General features: G+C 55.5%; 1 protein-coding gene across 1 annotated transcript; it reads left to right on the plus strand.

Annotated features, from left to right (window-relative positions):
- Positions 1–758: 758 nt before the first annotated feature.
- SCNN1A (sodium channel epithelial 1 subunit alpha) lies at positions 759–19053 on the plus strand. The gene is made up of 15 exons (XM_061567911.1): positions 759–898; positions 5456–5572; positions 7490–7590; positions 7853–8335; positions 8991–9174; positions 9771–9961; positions 11010–11113; positions 11536–11699; positions 12133–12231; positions 12368–12482; positions 13303–13381; positions 13587–13644; positions 13867–13922; positions 14337–14412; positions 14857–19053. The coding sequence occupies exons 2-15, from the start codon at positions 5507–5509 to the stop codon at positions 15646–15648; spliced, it is 2568 nt and encodes an 855-aa protein (XP_061423895.1). The 5' UTR covers positions 759–898; positions 5456–5506; the 3' UTR covers positions 15649–19053.
- The last annotated feature ends 5937 nt before the right edge of the window (positions 19054–24990 follow it).

Below are 24990 nucleotides of genomic sequence, written 5' to 3' on the forward strand. Positions count from 1 at the left end.
AATGCACCGTCGTACAATGTGGAGATCTCCGCGTTTCACGTTTGTGGGAGCCTCCTCCACGTGTGAAGCAACAACGATATAATTACAACTCCATCTATAGACACACACACACAGCGAGTAGGTGAGGATTACAACTCCACCTGTAGACACACACACAGCGAGTGGTGAGGATTACAACTCTACCTGCAGACACACACACAGCGAGTGGTGAGGATTACAACTCTACCTGCAGACACACACACAGCGAGTGGTGAGGAGCACTGCTATTTGTTTTCGCGACCCCACGGTGACCCGAGTTCGATTCCCGCACGCGGCCAACACCCGTGACGATTCAGAATGATCCGAAGCGGCCCCAAGTCTCCCCTGGTGCGATGTAATACCTGGCGCGCTGCGTCAACATCGCCACTGGGGAGACAAAGGCGGCTGGGGCGTGGGGTATTGGCCATCCACCCCTTCGCGTGCCGTGCCGGCCTTTATGGGTGTTCGCTAAAAAAAATTAAATCACTTGCCCCGACATTCTGTTAAAGGCCGTATAGCGGGGCGGGAGGGGGAGGGAGGTGGACGGGGGGGGGGGCGGGGGGAGGAGATGGGGGGGCTGGAGGGGGAGGAGGTGGGGGGGGCTGGAGGGGGAGGAGGTGGGGGGGGCTGGAGGAGGTGGGGGAGGGCTGGAGGAGGTGGGGGGGCTGGAGGAGGAGGAGGTGGGGGGCTGGAGGGGGAGGGAATGGGGGGGCAGTAGTTGGGATGGAGGGGCGGGGCGCCTTTGTCGAGTGGCTGTGTGCGAGGCTGGGGTGGGGCAGGCCGGACCGGTTTCGGGTGGCGCTCAAAGGCGAGCCGAGGGTCGCTCCTGGCTGCAGAGACTCGCACCCACAGCCCGGGCGAGACGCTGCCTCACTCACAGGTGAGGCTCTCTGACGCACACGGGCCATCTCACTCACTCGCACACTCACTCATTCACACACACACACTCATCCACTCACTCATACACTCACTCATCCACACTCACACATCCACACTCACACACTCATCCACACATACATTCACACACTCACTCATCCATACACTCACTCATCCACACATACATGCACACACTCACTCATCCATACACTCATATACTCGCTCACACACTCGTTCATTCTCCGTACGCACCGACGGGGCAAGTGCTGTTAGTGAGCGCTTTTTAACGCAATGCTCCGGCTGGGTGGTTCAACACCACGACCGGCCGCCTTTGTCTCCCCAGACTCGCACGGAGACCCCTCAGACTTACACAGAGACCCCACAGACTCACATAGAGACCCCACAGACTCGCACGGAGACCCCACAGACTCACACAGAGACCCCACAGACTCACACAGAGACCCCACAGACTCACATAGAGACCCCACAGACTCGCACGGAGACCCCACAGACTCACACAGAGACCCCACAGACTCACACAGAGACCCCACAGACTCACACAGATACCCCACATACTCACACAGAGACCCCACAGACTCACAGAGAGACCCCACAGACTCACAGAGAGACCCCACAGACTCACAGAGAGACCCCACAGACTCACACAGAGACCCCACAGACTCACACAGAGACCCCACAGACTCACACAGAGACCCCACAGACTCACACAGAGACCCCACATACTCACACAGAGAGACCCCACCGACTCACACAGAGACCCCACAGACTCACACAGAGACCCGTAGACATATCGGATATCTCTCCACTGATATTGGTCGTGAGCGCGAATCAAACTGCGGTCGCCCGGTTCCTAGCGGCATGCACTGACCACCGCACCCCGACTACACACACACAATGCTACCTTCATGCCAGTGTAATGCGTAACTTAAATACACTCATCATATAGTCGTCAAGTGTAGTTGTATGTCTAACCATTGCAGGATTGCATATAATAAACTCATTACGCGGCTTAGCACTGACATTTAATTCGATTCTCGATCTTCGTACGGCTGATGTTGATGTAAGAGACGCGCTGGTAATAAGTATTACATCGAGGCGATGATGGTGGAGCTAGATTATTGAGTCGGTGTCCCATGAGCCCTGGATTAGTTTAGCGGGCCACACGCGATTCCCAGGAGCATTAGTATTGGTTTTAATCGCGAGATCTCTGAACCAGTTTCACCATTATGGGTCTCATCAGCAGCAGGCTGTTTAATCAAATGCTGCTGGATTGTACAGGGCTATATTTAAACGATTTAAACCCTTTGTTAGACCAGGAAAGGCCCACTGCGCTTTAAAACTATTTTTCGGAAGCGACAAATGATAGCTCAACGCAGTGGCGTTATTTGTGCACATTTATAGCAGCCAAACAACTCTAAAAGCGTGATATTATTTTCAAAATTTGGAGGGGAAAACCTGAAAATGCGGAGATAAATCCACGCGGCCACCGGGAAAAAGACACGCAGACTCCAAATAATACAGCAGCAGGCGTCAGGATCGGGATCGAACCGACGACCTCCTGTAAACCAGGCGAGGCAGTCGACATCTCCTCGCCACCGCAGTGCCGCATTGTGGGCGACAAGGGCACGCGCCATCTCCACACGGATGTGCGCGCTGCCTCTGTTCACACACAAGGCGATATACAGCAGCAGGGTGACAACCCACACGCACATTCACGAGCATAATTAAAGAAAGGCACAGCTTTAGATTTCTTGGGACGTGTGCAATTATTCAAGAAGAGACTCGACACGAATGTGGATTCGATTGGGAACATGTATCAGTGCCACGAGAAGCCGGGTAAGGCGACGAGCGAATTGGGTTCCAGCAGCAATGTGGACGATGTGGATGGTGACTGGGGGGAGAATCGAGTGCAAAGTTCCGGAGTAAATCTCACGGAGAGAGAGCGACAGGGAAGAAAGGAAGGCGATGATGGCAGACGACTCGGGTAGAGACGAGTTCGCAGAACGCAGTTCGTACGTTGGTACGCGTACACGGGCGCGTCTACGACTCTACGTGTTTGTTAGACTTCTTTTGCACCGTACGTAGCCAACCGCGCTAATCGGAGGTGCCGTGGAAGGACGACGAACTAAAAACACAAGAAGAACTAGTTCTAAAGAAATATTTCCAATCAAGGTGTACGTGTATGGGTGGGTACGTGTATGGGTGGGTACGTGTTGTGTTGCTCGTGTGAATGATTAGTCGTTCACTAAGCTAGGAATCTGTGCTTTGGCTGCTCAGGAGAACGATTTGTGACTGAGTCGAGACTGTTGGTTGGAGTTTAAATAAAAAAAGCTGTCAGCAAGGATACAGAATATTTTATTTTAAATAGTAATAAGCAAAAGAAGATGAATAGACAACTTGAAGTTGACACTATCACTTGTCGTGCATATTTGTTGAGAATAAATCTCAAAGAAGTTGTTTTCAATCACTTAGGGGCCGTCCATAAATTACGTCACGCACCTAGGGGGGGGGGTCAGACATTTGTGACGGGGGGGGGGGGAGAAATGTGACGTCACATCAAAATGCGCAAATTTAAATAACTATAGACAACACGTTCTACTTAATTAAATATACTTTTTAATAAATGTTTTCTCCTACAACATCAGAGTGCAGCGGCACATTAAATATGCATTACAATGACAATAGTTTAAAGCGATTTGAAGCATGTTTTATTTTGGGGGGGGGGGCAGAGCTTTGTGACGTCATATTTGAGGGGGGGGTCTGACTTTTGTGACGCCGTGTGACGAACGGGGGGGGGGGGTAAAAAATAGTCCAAAATCGCGTGACGTCATTTATGGACGGCCCCTTAGCCCGTAGCCACTCGCAAACGTGGCCGGGTGCCGAACTCGGGCAGCCGGGTTCCGACCGCTGCTCCGCCGCTCCCACTCCCTCCCCGTTTAAAACGTTCACCTGGTTAATCTGTTGTTTGTTCACCCAATCAAGTCAACAATCTGCTCCTCTTACACTCGCTCAGTGCCGTGGTGGTGTCCGTCACCTGTATCGGGTGTCCGTGTGTGCACAGCGGTGCTGTGTGTGTGGTGTGTGTGTGTTGTGTGTGTGGTGTGTGTGTTGTGGTGTGTGTGTTGTGTGGTGTGTATTGTGGTGTGTGTTGTAGTGTGTGTTGTGGTGTGTGGTGTGTGTTGTGTGTGTGTTGTGTGTGTGTTGTGTGTGTGTGTTGTGTGTGTGTTGTGGTGTGTGTGTGTTGTGTGTGTGTTGTGTGTGTGTTGTGGTGTGTTGTGTGTGTGTTGTGTGTGTGTTGTGGGGTGTGTTGCTACAAACCCGGCGACCCGAGTTTGATTCCCACCCACAGCCGAAACAGCGGTGATGAATGTCTGTATTAGCCCAGTAGTATGTCTAAGCGTGTTTGTCTATATAGGAGGTCGTGGGTTCGATCTCGACCCTGACGCCTGCTGTACGTTTGGAGTTTGCGCGTCTCTCTCCCTCCCCCGTGTGTTTTCTCCGATACAGAGCAGAGGGAAGGGTAAGTTGTACACGCACAGTCCGCAGCAGCAGCAGCAGCAGTCAACTCTACAACGGAGCTAAACTCTTTATATTTTACCAGCTGTGATCCCACTCAGCTGTGTAGCTCTTTCAGAAGCGACCTGGCTAGCACCAATGACGGCTCAACGAAGAGTGGCTTATCGGGTGGAAATATAAGCAGACAAATCCTCTAGAACGCACGTTTCTTAATGTGGAGGTGAAAAACTAGAGGACCCGGAGAAAAATCCACGCGACCACGGGGAGAGAGACGCGCAAACTTCAAATATACAGCAGCAGGCGTCAGGGTCGTGATCGAACTCGCGACCTCCTGCGTACCAGGCGAGGCGGATAATATCTCGTCACGTGCCGCCCCAGTTGCCATGATCTCTCCACTGCTGGATCAATGCCGCCCCAGTCCGTCAGGCTGTCGCCATCACTCGCGACCTAATCCGTGTGCGTAGCCCCTTGCACGCGAGCTAATGTCGTCGCTCCATCTCGTTCATGGAATTGGGCGGTCATCCCAACGTAGCAGGACCCTCCTGAAACCGAGTATTGAGACTCGGTGAGGATTTGGTGACTATACAAGCACAGCCCTTTTGTCGATCCACCGCTGGATGAGGGCCTACCCATGTCATATGTGACTTGTTTGTTTTACCATACTTCACCGCGCTGGTCAACGTGGCTAGACGTTGGGAGTAGAGCACAGAGCAGAACAATGCACTTCTCTGCACTGGCCTCTGTTGGCAGCACAGCCCCCTGGGTAAAGAAGTGGAGTCATTCGGCGCAGGCAGCCAGCAATCGTAAGGTTGCAACTTCGTACCCTGGTTGGTGGGGGTGACAGCCCATCATCTCTCCAGCGTGCACAAAGCAAGTACCACGTTGTGGTAACGTTGACAGTGGTTGTGATATGGATATGCTCGCCCCCGCCATAAGAATGTGGAATTGACACCGCTCTCAGGGCTAAGTAGAGGAGATGTTAAGGCTACACGGTGGATCTTTGTCTTTGGTGGCGGTGGAGCAGGCCGTGGGCCCATGTCCACCTCCGCCGCGGGCTGACTCGCCAGCTCGTCCTATGACCGCCGCCCTCCCCGTGACCCACCACGACGGCATGGGAAGGTGGCTGCTTTGGGAAGGCAAGGTGGGTGAGAGGCTCGCCCAATTGCGCTGCCGGCTGCCTTGACGGGCGCTCGCTCACGGCACTCGATCCCCCGGGGAGGGAGCTGGACGGCCGTGTGAGCGACGTTTGTCTCAGCCGAGGTTCTGGTGCGCTGCGTGCGGCGAGCGGTCTCCGTTGAAGCCGATGGCGTGGTCTGTGCCTGCCGCCTTGGCGAGCGGTTTAGTACGGATACGAGTCGGGTAGTGACTGTGAATCGATGTCCGAGTTGTGAATCCAGCTGCTGGCTTCAGCAGAGAGCGAACGTCGATACCACCCGTACCCTCGGAGATCACTCGCGGCGGACACACAGAGACCCACAGACTCACCGCACAGAGACCCACAGACTCATCGCACAGAGACCCACAGACTCATCGCACAGAGACCCACAGACTCATCGCACAGAGACCCACAGACTCATCGCACAGAGACCCACAGACTCATCGCACAGAGACCCACAGACTCATCGCACAGAGACCCACAGACTCATCGCACAGAGACCCACAGACTCATCGCACAGAGACCCACAGACTCATCGCACAGAGACCCACAGACTCATCGCACAGAGACCCACAGACTCATCGCACAGAGACCCACAGACTCATCGCACAGAGACCCACAGACTCATCGCACAGAGACCCACAGACTCATCGCACAGAGACCCACAGACTCATCGCACAGAGACCCACAGACTCATCGCACAGAGACCCACAGACTCATCGCACAGAGACCCACAGACTCATCGCACAGAGACCCACAGACTCATCGCACAGAGACCCACAGACTCATCGCACAGAGACCCACAGACTCATCGCACAGAGACCCACAGACTCATCGCACAGAGACCCACAGACTCATCGCACAGAGACCCACAGACTCATCGCACAGAGACCCACAGACTCATCGCACAGAGACCCACAGACTCATCGCACAGAGACCCACAGACTCATCGCACAGAGACCCACAGACTCATCGCACAGAGACCCACAGACTCATCGCACAGAGACCCACAGACTCATCGCACAGAGACCCACAGACTCATCGCACAGAGACCCACAGACTCATCGCACAGAGACCCACAGACTCATCGCACAGAGACCCACAGACTCATCGCACAGAGACCCACAGACTCATCGCACAGAGACCCACAGACTCATCGCACAGAGACCCACAGACTCATCGCACAGAGACCCACAGACTCATCGCACAGAGACCCACAGACTCATCGCACAGAGACCCACAGACTCATCGCACAGAGACCCACAGACTCATCGCACAGAGACCCACAGACTCATCGCACAGAGACCCACAGACTCATCGCACAGAGACCCACAGACTCATCGCACAGAGACCCACAGACTCATCGCACAGAGACCCACAGACTCATCGCACAGAGACCCACAGACTCATCGCACAGAGACCCACAGACTCATCGCACAGAGACCCACAGACTCATCGCACAGAGACCCACAGACTCATCGCACAGAGACCCACAGACTCATCGCACAGAGACCCACAGACTCATCGCACAGAGACCCACAGACTCATCGCACAGAGACCCACAGACTCATCGCACAGAGACCCACAGACTCATCACACAGAGACCCACCGACTGGCAATTTGTTCCACTGTTGCGTTGGCCACAGTCACATTTGAGAAATCCTTTCACTTTTCATTCGTGGAGAAGGTGACTGCACCTGTCGTGGCCGGTTCAGAAGCGATGCAAGGCAGCTCACTGCTTGCTGGGGAGGCAGGTGGCCTCCTGATGGCTGGGTGAGGGTGGTGGTGGTGGTGGAATTCAGGACGGAGTGCAGACGGGTTTTTCTGCCGCCGTGTTCCAGAGCGGCGATCTCCGGCCCGGTAACAGCCGCGCTGTCCCCTATACCCGTGTCGTGCGAGCAGCCACCCAGACTCAAGAATCTGAGCGTCAGCCAGTGGGGACGGGAGGAGCCCACGAGCGTTGCGCTCTCTGCTGAACGGCGCGGCCTAAGGAAGCTCCAGACGTGCGTCGTGAGTTCTTTATTATTTATTTTCTAGTGAAAATAAAAACAATGCGCACGCGGTTTTTTGAAATATGAATATTTATTGATAAATAATATTAATAAATATGAAATGTTTTCTGAAATATGAAATATGTTTCCCAATCGATATTATAAAGGAAGTCGCTTTCGACAGAGAATCTCCGAGGGTCTGTTTGCTTTTTATCGTTTGTGTGTTTCTCGCCCGCTCACCGCGTTCCCGCCCCCCCCCCTCACCCCTCGGCAGCCATTTCACCTCTTCCACCAAAAGCCGCCACCACCCCTCGGCGACCCCGCAGGCACCCGCGGCCAGGGACCACCACCACCACCACCTCCACCCGCCACGGCCACGCTCAACCCCCGCGGGCGGGGCGATGGGCGAGCCGGCGGGCACGGGGGCGGCGGCGGCGCCGGAGCGCCGTCCGCCCACGGTGCTGGAGTTCTGGAGGGGCAGCGTGACGGACTTCTACGACTCGTACGAGGAGATGTTCGAGTTCTTCTGCGACAACACCACCATCCACGGCGCCATCCGCCTCGTGTGCTCCAAGCGCAACAAGCTCAAGACGGCCTTCTGGTCGCTGCTCTTCATCGTCACCGTCATCCTCTTCTACTACACGAGCGCCCTCGTCTTCCTGCAGTACTACAGCTACACGGTGGCCGTCACCATGGGCCTCATGTTCCAGCAGAGCACCTTCCCCGCCATCACCGTCTGCAGCCTCAACCCCTACCGGTGGGTTCGGGTGTGGTGGGTGTGGGTGGGTTGTGGTGGGTGTGGTGGGAGGGTTGGGTTGTGGTGAGTGTGGTGGGTGGGTTGTGGTGTGTTGGTAGTGGTGGGTGGGTTGTGGTGAGTGTGGTGGATGGGTTGGGTTGTGGTGTGTGGGTTGGGTTGCGGTGAGTGCGTGAGTGGTTTGGGTGGTTGGGTTGTGGTGTGTGTGGTGGGTGGATCGGTGGTTGGCTAGGTGGGTGGTTGAGTTGTGGTCTCTGGGTTGGGTGCAGTGAGTGTGGTGGGTGCGTAGTTTGGTGCTAGTTAATGCATGGGGAAGGCAGGTGGACACCCAGACAGAGAGATTGGTGGACACAGACAGAAGGATGGATGGACACTCAGACTCTACAGATGGACACGGACAGGGAGATGGATACAGACACGGATAGATAGAAGGACGAATGGACATGTGGATAGATGGATGGACAGACTGACTGATGTACGCACACATGGACACAGTTAGATGGATGACCACATGAACAAACAGATGGATGGACGATGCACAGACAGAAGGAACACTGGATGCTGATGGACAGATGGACAGACACGTGTCTGAAAACACTGCAACCTACACGGGGGGATCGTTCTCTTTACCTCTGTTTCCCCCCCGCGTGTGCGTAAGGTACGAGGCAGTGCAAAGCTCCCTGCGCGAGCTCGACTCGATGACGGGGCAGGCGCTGCACCGGCTCTACGGCTACCAGCCGCCCGCCACGCAGTCTGCGGGCACTGCCGCCGCCCCGGGCATCCGGCTTGACACCGGCGTCGTCCTGGAGAGGACCGGGCCGGACACCGTCGGCTTCAAGCTGGTGCGTGTGTGTGTGTGTGCATGTGTGCGTGTGTGCGTGTGTGCGTGTGTGTGTGTGTGCGTGTGTGTGTGTGTGCGCGTGTATGTGTGCATGTATGTGTGTGTGCGTGTGTGCGTGTGTGTGTGTGCATGTGTGTGTGTGCGCGTGCGTGTGTGTGTGTGCATGTGTGTGTGTGTGCATGTGTGTGTGTGTGCATGTGTGTGCATGTGTGTGTGTGTGCGTGTGTGTGTGTGTGTGCGCCGCTGTCACCTCGGGGGTTCGCCCTGTCGCCTTCATTCTGACGCCTCTCCCACGCGTCGCTGTGTCGGCTCTCGCACGCTTGTTTCCTCCTGCGTCTTGCCACGTCTCCTCGCGCTCTCCCGCCGCTCGCCGCATCTACCTAGCGTCTTCCCGTCCCCGCCCCGAGTGTCGTACGTCCCCGTGCGTCCCGTGCGTCCCTGCGTCTTCGCTGCGCCCACGTCGTCTTCTCGCGCCTCCTCGCCGCGTTCCCGGCGCGTGACCAACGACCAACGAGTGCCCTCGTCCCGCCGTGTCTCCGGCTGACGTCCGCCGTGTCTCCCCCCCCCCCCCCCCGCTCGTCTGTGCCCCCCGTGCAGTGCAACGCAACGGGCGGCGACTGCTTCTACCAGTCGTACGGCTCGGGCGTGCAGGCGGTGACCGAGTGGTACACCTTCCAGTACGTCAACATCATGAGCCAGGTGCCCTCCTACATCAAGCAGTCTGACGACGCCAACATCGGGGACTTCATCTTCTCCTGCATGTTCAGCGGGATGCCCTGCAGCGACAGGCGAGCGCGCGTTGACTCACACTTTGCATGGCGCGAGTTGCAATAGTTCGCATCGTGATTATTAAGAATGATCATTAGAATGCACTTATTCATCCAGGAATGCCGGAGTGAGTTGAAGGACTCTTTGTATTTCAACTGGGTTGCCGCTGCATTGGAGTTTTTATTTTAGGATGTTATCGGCCAATTAACGAGTGTTCATTGTACATGTGGGAGGAAACCGAAGCGCCCAGAGAAAATCCACATGCGTGCGAGGGGGCAACGCTCTATCCCCATGCAGATGGAAACAGATGCCGATTAGTTCACTTGCTGTACCGCCTTCTCCTGGTAATCAAGGGTGTCGCACCTCGATGCCCACGGGAAGGGAGTTTCGCAACAACACCTGTGTGCGGTGATCCACCAACCCTCTCTGCTGCTGCCTCCACAGCGCTGGAGTAGAGCCAGCGGGCCCGTGCAGCAGCGTAGCCACCACCACCACTGCCGCCGCCATCCGGCTTTTTCAGGAGGGTCCTACCAGGTTTTTTCGTAGTAGGGGGGCGGTGGCTGCGGCTGCCGCTGCTGTCTATTCCAGTCGAGTAATTTCCAGGTCTGGCGTCTTTAACGTCCATTGTGAACGAAGCAGACGGTGTGGAGTGTCGTAGTTATTGCACAAAGATCCCACGCATAGCCGTAAACAGACTGTCGGGAGAAGTGCTATTAGCGGGTAGCACCTGTGAAGGCCGGCACGGCACACGAGGGAGTGGGTGGCAAGCACCATGCCTGACCGCCTTTGTCTCCCTAGTGGCGATGTTTACTCATCACACAAGGTACTAATTTGAGTTAACCTAGTGGAGGCCCAGGACCGGTTCAGAGAATCATCACTGGTGTTGGCCATGAGCGGGAATCGAACTCGGGTCGCCGGGTTCGTAGCGCAGTGCGCTCACCGCTGCACCACCGCTCTCCACAAGTGCGCACAGCGCACACCGACACGTGCCCACGAGCGTGTGCGCGTGTTTCGCTTCCACTAAGCGCGGCTCTCTGTCCACGCCATCTTTGTATCCCCGGCGCGCAGTGAATACAGCCGCTTCCACCACCCGACTTACGGCAACTGCTACACGTTCAACAGCGCCAACTCGTCCAAACTGTGGCAAGCCTCCAAACCGGGCCGAGACTACGGTGAGTCTCACTACCCAGGTTGAGACTACGGTGAGCCGCGCTCTCACGGCTTCTCCCGAGCGCCGCATCGCAGCAGGAGTCGGTGTCCCGACCCGGCCGACCCGAGTTCGATTCCCGCTCACGGCCGCAACACCGGTGACGAATATCCGAACCGGTCCTAGGCCTTCCTCTCGGTCGACCGAGCCTCAAACGAGTTCTCGGTGGCGTGCGTAAGAACGTCAGCGGCTCGAGAAGACAAATGCGGTCGGGCCGGGTGCTGGCCGCACCGCCCCCTTCGTGCGCCGTGCCGGCCGTGCCTCGGCGCCGCTCGCGAGCGGCCGCGGGGCCGCACGGGACGATGCGTTTGTCTCGCGTAAACGTGCGGGTCGTGGGACGTCGCCGCCGTCGCCGCGTGAGAGTAAGTGCCCTGCTTGCCGTGCCAGGCCTGTCGCTGATCCTGCGCACGGAGCAGAACGACTACATCCCCTTCCTATCCACGGTGGCGGGCGCCCGCATCATGGTGCACGACCAGGAGTCGCCGCCCTTCATGGAGGAGGGCGGCTTCGACATGCGCCCCGGCATCGAGACCTCGCTCGGCATCCGCATGGTGCGGGGCGCGCCACGCGGGCATCGTGCTGCAGGGTGCTGTGGGTCGCGTCGGGCAGAGCGGGGCGCCGTGGGTATTGTGCGGTGGAGCGTGGCATCGTGCGAGATTATAAGGCGTTGGAGGATGCATAAGGGAATTGTGGGATGGAGCAGAGCATTGTGGGATGAACGTTGTGGGGCATTGGTAAATGTTACTTTGAACAGAAACACAAAAGACTGACATTACTACTCTCCTTCCCGTATTTGTTATCACTATATGTCACCCTAGAGGTGCACGACGCGGTGCGTGACGTGTGGTGTGTGACGTGCGGTGTATGACTCGTGGTGTGTGACGCGCGGTGTGTGACGCGCAGTGTGCGACGCGCGGTGCGTAACATGCGGTGAGACACATCGTGTGTGACGCGGGGTGAGACGCATGCCCTGTTCCTGTACAGTTGGAGGCGACTCGGATGCCCGACCCGTACGGGAACTGCACGGAGGACGGCAGCGACGTTCCCGTGTTGAACCTCTACTCCTCCGCCTACACCGTGCAGGTGACGGAGCACGCCGCCCACCTGCCATCGCCGCCAAACCACAGACGCCGTGCCACGCGTTAACGGAGATGATATCGCAGACATGGATTGGCGTATTTACCCGTGTGTGTGTGTGTGCGTGTGTGCGTGCGTGCAGGCGTGCGTGCGCTCCTGCTTCCAGCTAGCGCTGGTGGAGATGTGTGGCTGTGGTCACTACTTCTACCCCCTCCCTCCCAACGCCGCCTACTGCAGCTACAATAACACGGCGTGGGGTAACAAAGACAAAGATCCCCCGTGTAGCCTTAACAGACTGTTAGGGCAAGTGCTGTTAGCGAGTAGCACCTATGAAAGGCCGGCACGGCACGCAAGGGGGTGGGTGGCCAGCACCACGCCCAGCCGCCTTTGTCCCCGAGTAGTGATGCTTACACACCGCACCAGATACTCATTTGAGGCCGAGTCGACCCAGGGGAGGTCCATGACCGGTTCACATAATCATCACTCGTTTTGCTGGGGTCGTAGAGCAGTGCAGTGCTAACCGCTTGCTGTGCTGCCGTTCTCCACGCTGACACCGACCCCCGGGGAACCTTCAGTGCACTGTCGGTGCCGGCACTTTGAGCCAACGCCGATGAGGGTCCCGGCGCAGCGCAAGAAGGGGGGGGGGGGGGGTCACCGTGGCGCACGAGCCAGCGCCACACCTGGCCACCTTTGTCTCCCCAGTGCTGATGTCGAGTCGACCTGGACAAGGCCCAGTCCCGGTGCCAATGTCGCCGACGGTAGCCGTGGCCGGGAATCGAACTCGAGTTCGCTGACCTTTAGAGCTGTTTAGCTTGTTGTCCTTCCCCCGCACCTCCCGGTTAGCTCGGTTGGCTACGCACGGTGCGAAATAAGTCCGACATACAAGTGTACGACCACTGCACCGCCACTCGCTGCACCGCCGCTCCACGCTCGGACCACGCCACCTTGGGGACGTGGCGCTCCGCGGGTTCGATGAAGACCGCAGAGTCGCTCTGCGGTGGTGACGCTGCGAGCGAAGGGGGAGGGTTGTGGGCGTTGGTGACGGGGTGTGCGTTGTCCCTCCGTGTCTGCCTGCAGGACACTGCTACTACAAACTCTACCGACGATTCATCTCCGACGAGCTCGGCTGCGTTGACAAATGTGCACAGCCGTGCACGTACGTCACCCTCTCCCCCCCCCCCCCGCACCCCGTCTGCCTTGCGTTCGCATGCGAGGAAGTGAGCTGGAAACGGCGGTATCCAAATATTACGTCGCAACATCGTGAGAGGAGGGCCTTCGTCCAGCAGTGGATAGACCATGGCTGCTGATGAGTATTGAAAACAAAGGCTTTTGTCCCACTTGCTTCGATGTTTTGTTCCCAGTACGAAGCGCTTTGCCGTGACCCCAGGATACGCCACCTGGCCTGACAGCAGCTCCGAGGTGAGGCCCACAACCTCGTGGCACCGTCGACCTCGTGGCTTTTTCTGGCCATCGGAGGTGTTCGAGAATGATGACAACAATAATTACGCTTAACACGAATGCACGGTCACGCGACTTTTCCATCCTCACACATCGTGTGTAACGTGTCGTGTGTAACGTGTCGTGTGTAACGTGTCGTGTGTAACGTGTCGTGTGTAACGTGTGCGCGTTTCTGTTCCGTAGAAATGGATCTTCAACCTCCTCTCCTTGCAGAATAATTACTCCGTCACCACTGTGAGGTAAGACGCACTTTTTTTTTTTACCAATAACTTTTTTTAAATTTTAGCAGGTCAGGCTCACAGCGATCTGGCCACAAATGATCACCCTATAAAGTGGCTTATCACATGGAAATGTATCACAGCCAAACGCACGTTGATTCTAAATGTGGATGGAAAAACTGGAAGACGCAAACAATACAAATATACAGCAGGCATCAGGTTCCGGATTGAACCTACGGTCTCCTGCATACCAGGCGAGATAGTTAACATCTCGCCACTGCGGCACCCAGAAAAGTAAACAAAGATCTCCCCAAAAAAAGTGTTACGACAACATAACGTCACGCAACCATCGGCCTTCTGGGCCTTATGCACCGCTGACTCCCAGCGGCTTTGTGCGAGTAATCGGGCGAGCGCTGCCGCGTCTCCCTCTGTCAGGAACGACGTGGCCAAGCTGAACGTTTACTTCCGGGAGCTCAACATGAAGACGATCAGCGAGTCGGCCGCCACCAACGTGAGTCCTACACTCGCGACGTCCGGAACGCGCGGGGATGAGTTGTCGGTGCGCGTGAGCGAGTTGGTCGTGGGTGCGTGTGCGGAGAGTGGACGATAAAAGAAACTTGACACAACATCGCAGTGGGGTCTCGCAATTGGATGTTCAAAAATCCGAACCGTTAGGTCAGTGGCCTACTGGCTATCCGATCCCCACCATTATGGGAGTTTCGCGTATCGCGCGATGATCCCGTTGTAATCCACTGGCTCCGGAGCCGGGCCGCCAGTGACGTGGTTGGCATGGGCCACCCCCTGTCTGGTTGCCGCGGTATCGCCTGCACGTTCGACGGCTCCTCCGCGGGTGTGCGCCATCGGTGCCGTGTCGACGCGACGTTCGAGCCAACGCCGCTCAAATCTCTTTTCTTCTCCATCTCACCCCACCCCCGCTCACCGCTCGCGCCCGCAGGTCATCTGGCTGCTGTCAAACATCGGCAGCCAGTGGAGCTTGTGGTTCGGCTCCTCGGTGCTGTCGTGGCTCGAGGTGGGGGAGCTCGGCATCGACTGCTGTATCATGGTCTTCGTCTTGGCCTACCGCCGGCGCCGGTCGTGCGCCGAGCGCCGAAGGGCTCGCGGCACGGGCAACGATGGTGGCGGCGGCGTCGCGGAACCGTCGCGAGCGGGCGGCGCCTTGGCGGGCGGCGCTCGGCAGGCGCACGGGCGAGGCTGGGTCTCGACGTCGATCGAAGACTCCGAGGCGGCGCCGCCGCCGCCCAGCTTCCGCGAGGCGCTGGGCTGCGCCAACGCGGCCTACGACGGCGCGAACGACGGCGCGAACGACGGCGCGAACGACGGCGCCGACGACGGCCACGACGGCGATGGCGGCGGCGTCGCCATCGGGGGCCCCACGGAGCGGCCCCCCCCGTGGCGACGCGGCTCGCTGACGCGCAACGCCTGCTCGTTCTGCGTCGTTGCCGACATCAGCTGCCCTCCCGCGGCGGCCGCGAAGCCGGTGGTCGGGGCCTCCCGCGAGGACGCCGCCGCCGCCCCGGAGGCCCTGCCGCCGGACTACGGCTCCCTGCGGCGCGTGCCCGAGGGGTACGTCGCCGTGAGCTCCGACCCCGGCGGGCCGCCCCGCAGGGGGGCCGGCGCGCCGCTGCTCTCTCCGCGCGTCTCGGCGCTGGCGGCGAGCGGCAAGGAGGTTCTTCGGCGCCGCTCGGCGTCGCTCAACGTCGTGTCCTTCGCCATCGAGGAGGCCTGAGGGGGCCACGTGACACCGGGCCCCCCCCCTTCCCCCCCAGGTCTCCGAAGGGGTCGGGGGGGCCGCGTTGCGACGTCGTGCCACCCAAGGGTTGATCGCCGTGCGACGCGGTGAAACGTGCCGATTCGGGGTTCCATTTGACAAAAGCCGATTCAAATAAATGAACAAATAAATGTTGCCGCGGGTAGTGCTCCCAATCGTGTTCCCGTATCAGCGGAGTTCACGCAACCCGGTCACACGACGTACGGTAACGTCACCGGATAATCGATTCAAATCTATCCCCACGCTCGCCACGCTTGCGTCGAATCGTTTTGCGTGAACGTCGATCATTTTTGATTCGTACGTTTCTGCAGATTATACCTCCTGTAGTCTTCTGACATATTTTACCATCTCCACGCAAGGCAGGGGGCGTCTTGTTCGTGAATTCAGCTGTGACCCCGAATCGAGACGCTAAATTGTGTCACCGGTGGCTCCTGCTCGGAGCCGCGACGCGTTTCCCGCACGAGATATTCTCAAATAATGTCGATGTCCTAATCAAGCACGCTAATTAAATAACGGGTTCAATCGGCGAGCTTAATTAATCAATATTTCTTGCAATATCAGTGAGAGTGATGCTCACTTTATTGTAAATGCATAATTTTCAATATCATTTTACGAAAGAAATTGTGTAATGCAAGCTACCTGTTGTGCTTTTAAATTGTATTTACCGCTCTATGTAAATCAGCTCGCGTCTCCTGTAAATCACGTGACGCCTGCGTGGGCGCCCCCACTCTGAACTCCGCCCCTCTTCCCGCCCACTGTGAGAACGGACTCCTCTCCGTGCAGCGGCAGCAGCGTCGGGACCCTGATGCAGCTTCTTCCTCTCCATCCTCGTCTCTCCTGACCCTTCACTCCCGTTCCTCCTTCGCTCCTTCCCCATCCGTTTCCTCTCTCCCACTCCCCTTTCTTTCTCTTCTCTCTTCCCTCTCCTGTTCCTTTCTCTGTTTCCATCCATTACATCCCTGACTCCACTCCCTTCCTGCGATGTAACCACAGTGAAAAAAGTTGCTCGTGGGTTCCAATTCATCATCCTAACGTTTTGTGAAACTCGAGTGTTTCAGCATGACATTGCCAGCCCAGACGGGGTGTTGTAGAACCCGATTTCCCCGATTTAACCAAAAACAGACGGCACCGGGTGAGAACATCGCGGCGATGAAACGCGCTGCGTGGCGCCAAGGTGGCGTGCGTGCGGACGTGCCGACGATCAACGTCGATCCTTTTGCTCCCGATCCGTCACGTAAAACAACATGCCACGTGAAACTGCGCCCCGTTAAAAAAACGATTCGCGTGACACGGAGGCGCGCGCGCAACTCGCCGAGCCCGCACGTAGGCGCCAGCAGGAAGGGGCGACGGAGAATGGAACGAGGGAGGGGCGTACGAGGCAAATTAAGACCGCGCCGTCATGGAATTGCGGGATTGACTTTCGAAATTGCTCGCGACTAACGACCGTGACGGTTCACTGAATCGTGGGCAGGTCGAGTGGCCGGTCGGCCCGGCCCGCTCGCCGATCATGCGACGTAAACTCTCGCGGGTTCGAGCCGCGCTTCGTGCTGCGACGAACGGAACGCCGCCGATCGGCGCGCGGGGTGGCGGGTGTGGGGGCACGCGGTGGGGATGATCGCCCGCAGGAGGATCGGACGCGATGTGGTGTAGTCGGCACGCGAGGAGGCAGAGTTCTGAGCGGAGCCGACCCCATTGAGCGAGCGGTGGGGGGGAGGGAGGGGATTTTGGTGGCGGTTGGCGAGAGCCCCGTTTTGAATGTTGACGATTGCTTCTCGAGGCCGTTGTTGTTGCCTGCGAGCGACGTTGAACTGTGACCAGTGGAGCGACATTTCATTTAAACATTTCGGAGCCCGAGTGGCACAGTTCCACTGCTGAAGGCAAGTTGCAGTCCTTGACGTGGTGGTGGTGGTGCAGAGACTCGGGGCTGCTGCTACTGCTGTGCAACATTTCTGTGGTCCACACAAACTCACTGTGAAATTAGAGATGGTCCACACACACTCACTGTGAGATTAGAGATGGTGCACACACACACTGTGAGATTAGAGATGGTGCACACACACAAACTCACTGTGAAATTAGAGATGGTCCACACACACACTCACTGTGAGATTAGAGATGGTGCACACTCACTGTGAGATTATAGATGGTCCACACACACACTCACTGTGAGATTAGAGATGGTGCACACTCACTGTGAGATTAGAGATGGTGCACACACACACACACTGTGAGATTAGAGATGGTGCACACACACACACACTGTGAGATTAGAGATGGTGCACACACACACACACTGTGAGATTAGAGATGGTGCACACACACACACTGTGAGTTTAGAGATGGTGCACACACTCACTGTGAGATTAGAGATGGTGCACACACACACACTCACTGTGAGATTAGAGATGGTGCACACACACACACTGTGAGTTTAGAAACGACAGCAATACGGGGGGAAATGGTCTTTAATCAAATTCTGTGCGGAATATAGAATCAATCAAACACGCCCGCGACAATTACAGCCGTAGATGAAAACCCCAAAGACGCTCGATTAGTAACTAATTTTCCCTCCATCCAGATTTCAGCCTTTGACATTTCACGACGCCGTTCTTCGTTCATTGCCCCCACGATGTTGCGGACGCCGCGTTTCTGCAATGTATCCGGAATTGCGTAGCATGGGAGCGTTTAATCCGTGGTGATAAAATCTTTAACTCTTTTTAAAAAATCGTGACGACAGAATGCGTACGGAGTGATTCGCGACGGGTCCTGCTGTACTCCGAGCAGCTTTAGATTGGTGACGGCCACGCTGTTCCAACTCGTGTGTCGTGCCTTGGCCAACCCCACATCGTGACCTTGACTACAGGGGAGGGAGTGGGGGGGGTCACCACGCGGTCAAAGTTAAACAAATTCTAAGCAAAATGTTACACTTCTAGATTTGAAGCTTTGAAATGTGACACGCCATGAGTGATGAGGCGTGCCGCGAGTGTTGACCGTGCGACCTGCCCTCGCCCCGTGACTGCCTGCAACGCCCGTCACCCAACACGTGGCATTGCTGCCCATCATTCTTTGATAACTTTGATAACTGGTCTGTGCCTTCGCTAACAGCACTTGCCCCAACAGTCTGTTGAGGCTATGCCGGGGGGATCTTTGTCTTTGTCGTGGTGGGGGTCGGGCGATGGAGGGTGACGCGAGGGTTGTGGCGGAGCAGTGCCCGGCGAGACGATCACAGACGAAGAGGAGGAGCGCGGTCGACGATGTCAACCGACGGGAGAATCGACACGGGGTGTAATCCTTGATTTTATACTTAGAGATTGGTGCTCGGGGATAATGGTCATAATAAAATATTGGCAGCGTTATTCCGAGTATCGATCGTACGCCTCGATTTTTATTTTATTATTAAGACTATTGATCGCATGCATCGATTATTGTTATTTAATTAACGTAAACGCGTTCTCAGGGGGGTTTTTTGTACAACGAGGAATGTCCGAGCGGTGCAGAGAAGAAGAATGGAGAAAGCGTGAGTCACGTGGTGCCGTGATGTCCCGGGGTGAGGGTCACCCCCCCTCCCGTGTGTCCCCCCCCCCCTAGTGTCCCCCAACCCCCCCCCCCCCTCTTATGCCCCCCAATAGTCGCCAGATTGTCTGTCGCCGTACACAACCAGCCCCCCCGTCCTCGACGCGACACCCAGAGGGCAGGCAAACTCCTCGTTTAGACTTCATTTAGGCGTCGCTTAGACTTCGTACACAAACTGCAACTCGCTAATGACCACCCTTCCCCTACTGGACTTGTGTTATAAAGCCCGGCGTTCTGTGTGTCCGTCAACTAAATGGTAAGCGTCTTTCAGGACTGTATCAAGTAGTCAGTAGTATCTACTGACTGTAGTACCTACTGATTGTAGTAGTACCTACTAACTAGTAGTATCTACTGACTGTAGGAGTATCTGCACACATTGGGGGGGGGAACATCAGCGAAGGCGACGCGCCAAGAAGCCGTCCACAGGAGTCTGTGAGTGAAAGAGCTTCATAGCTCATCGGATTCCTCCTGCACTCTAAATCAAGATTCTGATTTTGAAAACGCAACAACAAAATCACTACGTTCGTCAGTAACACTGTGTGGGTCCTAAAAGAAAGAATATATAGCAGGTAACGTTTCGGGCCACGGACCTACTTCATGGCACATAAATAGGCCATTAACCATAATAACAATAAACGTTACATTTGTATCCTCTGCAAAATAACAAAACACCACATTTTGGGCAAATCGCCTCGCCTCTTGGATCCGCCACTGACCCGCACTGACCATCGTGGTGAAGTATGGTCAAAACAACAACACGCCCAGATATGATGAAGATACTCGGGCCACGCACACAACTGAGACCAACCCTTGTCTCGTGGCTTCTCACCTGGTCCAGCAAACTCAACCAGCCCCCACGGAGACTCATCCAGCAGTGGACTGGCGAAGGGACTGACCACGGCCGATATTGTGGTCGCGATCTCTTCCGGCCACTTGTTTTTGTTTGTAACCTAGGTCAAAGGTCACTGTGATGGGAGGTCAAAGATTCAGCTTCATTCATGAGGTATAACCCTGTGAGCCATGCGGCTCTTGACTCGGGTGAAACCGCAACAAAACACAAACATCAACAAGAAACATCTTAAAGTGACTACACGCAACAGCAAAGTCTTCCAGAAAAAACACCGGATTTCAACGCTGTGTGCAAAAATCCCAGTGGGATGCAGCAAGTTGGGGCGCCGCGGAAGCGAGATGATGTTCACCCCCTCGCCTGGGATGAAGGAGGTCGTGGGTTCGACCTGGACTCTGACGCCTGCTGCTGTTTATTTGGAGTTTGCGCGCCTCTCTCCCCGTGTTCGCGTGGATTTTTCTCCGGGTCCGCCGGTTTTTCCCCATCACATTTAGAAACACACGTTTTAGAGGATTTGGCCGCTAAACATTTCCACACGGTAATCCGCCACTTCATTGAGCTGTCATTTGAGATAGCCAGGTCGCTTCTGAAAAAAGGAGCTGTATAGCTCAGTGGGGCCCTACCTGGTTAAATACAAAAAATTGTTTATTTAAAGTTTTTAATTTTATTCAGCAATTGGTGACCGAGCGGTCGGGCTGCCGCGTTGACAGATACTCGACTCCTTCGGCAGAGGGCGCCTTCCCCCTTAGTTTCTACATCCACAACATTCGCGAAGTCACTCGCTCACTCCCACGGTGGCACTGAATGGACTCACCCGAACGAATAATTTGTCGCTCACAATAACAAAAACATCGCCTAACGTCGCTCACAATAACGAAAACATCGCCTAACGTCACTCACAAGACCCGTCGCTCCGTATCGCCAAATGTGGGGTGGTCGGCTTTTTATTGTCAGGACATCCGGAAGCTTGTGTTGCCTCCGAAACGTCGTGATTTTATTTTATTTTACTTTTATTAATTTAGATTTTTTTTTTACCTACGTGACTTTACCGAAAAAACCTAAGAATATGACATCCGCGCAATAAAATATTTGCCGACTGCTGCTGCTGCCCGAGTTGTCAGCGGTGCACGGACACAGCAAACGGCGCGGCACGCTGGCGTCAACAACAACAGCCGTGTGGGTGGCCTTACAACGAGGCCTATATAATAGGCGACGTTTCGGGCAATGACCCTTCTTCATAGCACATCACATCGTCACGTCGCTGGAGCGACGGAACACCTATAGGGTTGATCTCGTTCGTGAAGACTCGAACAAGATGATTGTGTACGCAATCGATATTTGCCTCTGTGTAGACGCTGAGATACTGCGCGTGTATATTGTATGTGTTTGTGTGGTTTGTTCTGTGTTCAAATAATCCCATTCACGGGGCCCAGCTGAAGGGGAGTCCTGAGATTCTGAGACGCGTTTCTTAGAGAAACACGGGCGGATTATTTAACGTCTCTATATTTTACGTCTCGATATTGTTACAAACGGCTTGCGATCGGCGGATGCAGGGCTGGGCTACGTGGTGCTCAGCAGACAGATTTGCATCAACATCCATTGTTGTACAGTATTCTATGCCCCCGCTTCCATGTTCCCCACCTTCACCGACCCGCACTGACCAGCGTGGTGAAGTATGGTTCCGTAACCTTCTCCACTAGCCGCACGGCCTGGGGTGACCCTCATCCAGCAGTGGATTGATTGTTATTGGTGAAGGGAGGGGGGGGGGCAGGGTCGCTTCATATATCACGGGTGATGTTATCCGTGGAAGGGTCTCAAACTCTCTTGGCCACTTTCTTTTAGCGTGGCGCGCTAACCACTGCGCCACCGCTCCACCTCGGACCAATGTTAATCATAAACTTCTTGCAGTTGCTCCGACTATCCCGCTATATATGTTGGCAATTAGTGGGGGGGAGGGGGGGAGGTTTTTCCTAAAGACAACTTTTTTTTTGAACAAGCCCTGCGTAGACAAGTGGACGGGATGTTGGGTTTCTGCGGTGAACTTAGGGAAGATCCCACGGGCACTGCACCGCGTGTCGAGTAACGCCTCGGGCTCTGCCGCCAACCGCCGTGTTTCGATTGCTAATCACATCTCGCAGGAATGCCCGAGACGGACAGCCTGTAGGTGCTTGTGTTGTCTCCGTGCCATGTGAAATATTTGCCGGTGAACAAAGACAAAGGTCCCCCGTATAGCCTTGAATCGACCACCTATGAATGCCGGCATGGTACACGAGGGGGTGGGTGGGCAGGACTACGCCCGACCGCCTTTGTCTCCCTCGTGGCGATGTTTACTACACACCGCACCAGGTACTAGTTTAAGTCTGAGTCGACCTAGGGGGGAGGTCCCGGACCGGTGCAGATATTCGTCACTGGTGTTGGTCGTGAGCGGGAATCAAACTCGGGTCGCCGGATTCGTAGCGTGGCACGCTAACCGCTGCACTCCAAACAATTACACGCACGCTATATCACACACGCATACACACTGTTGTATATATTCACAGCCACCGTTATAGCCACAATGTCAAGTTTCAAGTTCAATCCGTGGGACCAGGTGAGAACTCGGGAGATCAGCATCGTCTGACTTGCTAGAGTCGTTTTCATGCAGCCGGCACACAGTGGCCTGCTTTTGGGAATAACGTCACCTGATTTGTTTATGTCCGCTGTGAAGCAGACTGCGCGTATTCTTGTAATGGTTAATACACCCACCGCAGTATTAATCAGGGCGGCCAGTGGTTTTGAACCGTGAACCCCGTATGTATACGCCACACACACTGTTACGTAATATCACATACTCAATTATCCTTAGACACCCTGTCTCGCATGCATACTATCACACACAGAGACACACACAATTCCTCACGGGGCACAGACAGTCAATACGTGTTTGTCCTCAACGGATGGACTCCCCCCTCGGCCAAGTGAATGTGCAATGTCCACCCCCATGGGCACAAAGACAAAGATCCCCAGCAACTCGCGCGCGTCCTGCCCAAGCCGCCACTCGGCCTTCGCTCTGGGACTTACTCCCCCAGACACCCGTGGCTGTCAACTCCTCACTGCCCCCCCCCCCCCCAATTCAAGGCCAGCCTCAACCCCTTGTTTCTCTGGCTGCGACTAACCGCCCTCTCTCTAAAACAATATACAACTCGCCTCTTGCCCGTCCAGGGACGGGTGTATTGCAGTAAATCTGAAACTTGCAAGCGAAAAGCAGACTGCGACGTGATACGTGATATATTCATTGCATCAATTCGCGTGCAATTTGTAAGGCCGCGGTGACACGGACTTATTTCATGTGAAGGTTCTAATCCCTTGTTCATCGTGACGTCCTTTTTACTTGGATGTCTCAACAGCGTGACGGAGACCACGTGATGACGTGAGGGTTCTGCCTTCGTAGTGAGGGTTGTGAGTTGACGCCGAGGTGGCGGGGGGGGGGCGTCATCCGCTGATTATTATTAATGGGTGAAGGGTGTCCTGAAGGGTGTCCATGTAGAGTGACGTCACGTGCTCATGATGATTAATGAGGGGGGAGGGGGTCCGTGTGGAGTGACGTCACCTGTTCACGATTATTAATGAGGGGGGCTGGTCGACGTGGAGTGACGTCACGAGCGTTGCACACAGACATTATTGGCTCATTATAGTCGTTAATGGGGGGGGGGGGTCCATTTGGAGGACGTCACCTGTTCATGATTATTAATGAGGGGGGTTCTCCATGCGGAGTGACGTTGTATGACTACTGTGCACCAATTACAAAGCATGCGGCTTCCGCGGATTGCTAAAGGTGAGTGGCGCTGCGCGGATTTTTATTTATTTAAATCTGAGCTTAAATTTAGCCGTACACTCAACCTCTAAAAAATGTATTTCCCAAAACAAAATATAAAAATCGTTTGGCCGTAAATAATGATTACTGTAGTGTTTTACCAAGTGAAAGCGTGAGGGTTGTGGTTGGCGTGCCTAAGTCTGGCTCTGTGGGCCCGCTCACCGTTTAGTCCCAACTCAAAGCGGCCCTGCAATTAATTATCAATGTCTGTAACACCCGCCTATCAGTGCAATATCGCTCTACACGGCTTCGTTTGTGCCCGGAGTCGTCCGGGGCTGAACACCAGAAAATATCCCCTCGCTTTCACGCATGAAGACCTCTTGTGTGGATGTACATGTAGCCAGGAGATGGCCCTACAGCCACGGATTATGTAATCCATCTGTGGAGAAACTTCGAGAGTGTCATTCACTCGCATGTAATTGGCCGCACGTCCCAATGTAGCAGGACCCTCCTTAGAACATTCTGTTGAGACACGGCGAGACGTGGTGGAACACGTGACATGTCAGTGACTCGTGCACATTTAGGTGGCGTTCCAGATGAGACATTTACCAACCGACATTCTTTCCACGAGCAACATCGCAATTCCTCACTCTTCCCAATGTTTGACTCCCAACACGTGACGGCCGCCTGGCGGCTGAGTGTCCTCTCTGAGTGTGCGGGCTGAGAGTCTGCAGGGAGGTCCTCCCCGCGTCTCTCGCGCCATGGACACAACAGCACCGCCTCGGCCATCACCGCCGGCAGTGGACCGAGTAACTCGCCTCCCGTGGAGTGAGACGCCACCAACGAGACAGCTGATCACGCAGCGGCCTCTCGCAGCAAGGTCTTTGAGTTGGGTCGCGTATATATGAATGTGTCGTTAAACCCGCCACCACCCGACACAGCCAATTAGTTGGTTCACTCTCCAACACACCCGTGTGAGCTGTACTAGTCACGAATTGGCATGTTGTGTTTACGTGACAGCCCTTACTAACTGACTGTGTCGGGTGGTGGCGGGTTTAACGACACGTTCATATTTACGCGATCTAAC

The sequence above is a fragment of the Lethenteron reissneri genome, chromosome 40 (genome assembly GCF_015708825.2).
Source record: "Lethenteron reissneri isolate LAM-NWPU_2019-01 chromosome 40, ASM1570882v1, whole genome shotgun sequence".
In the NCBI taxonomy this organism is placed as follows: domain Eukaryota; kingdom Metazoa; phylum Chordata; class Hyperoartia; order Petromyzontiformes; family Petromyzontidae; genus Lethenteron; species Lethenteron reissneri.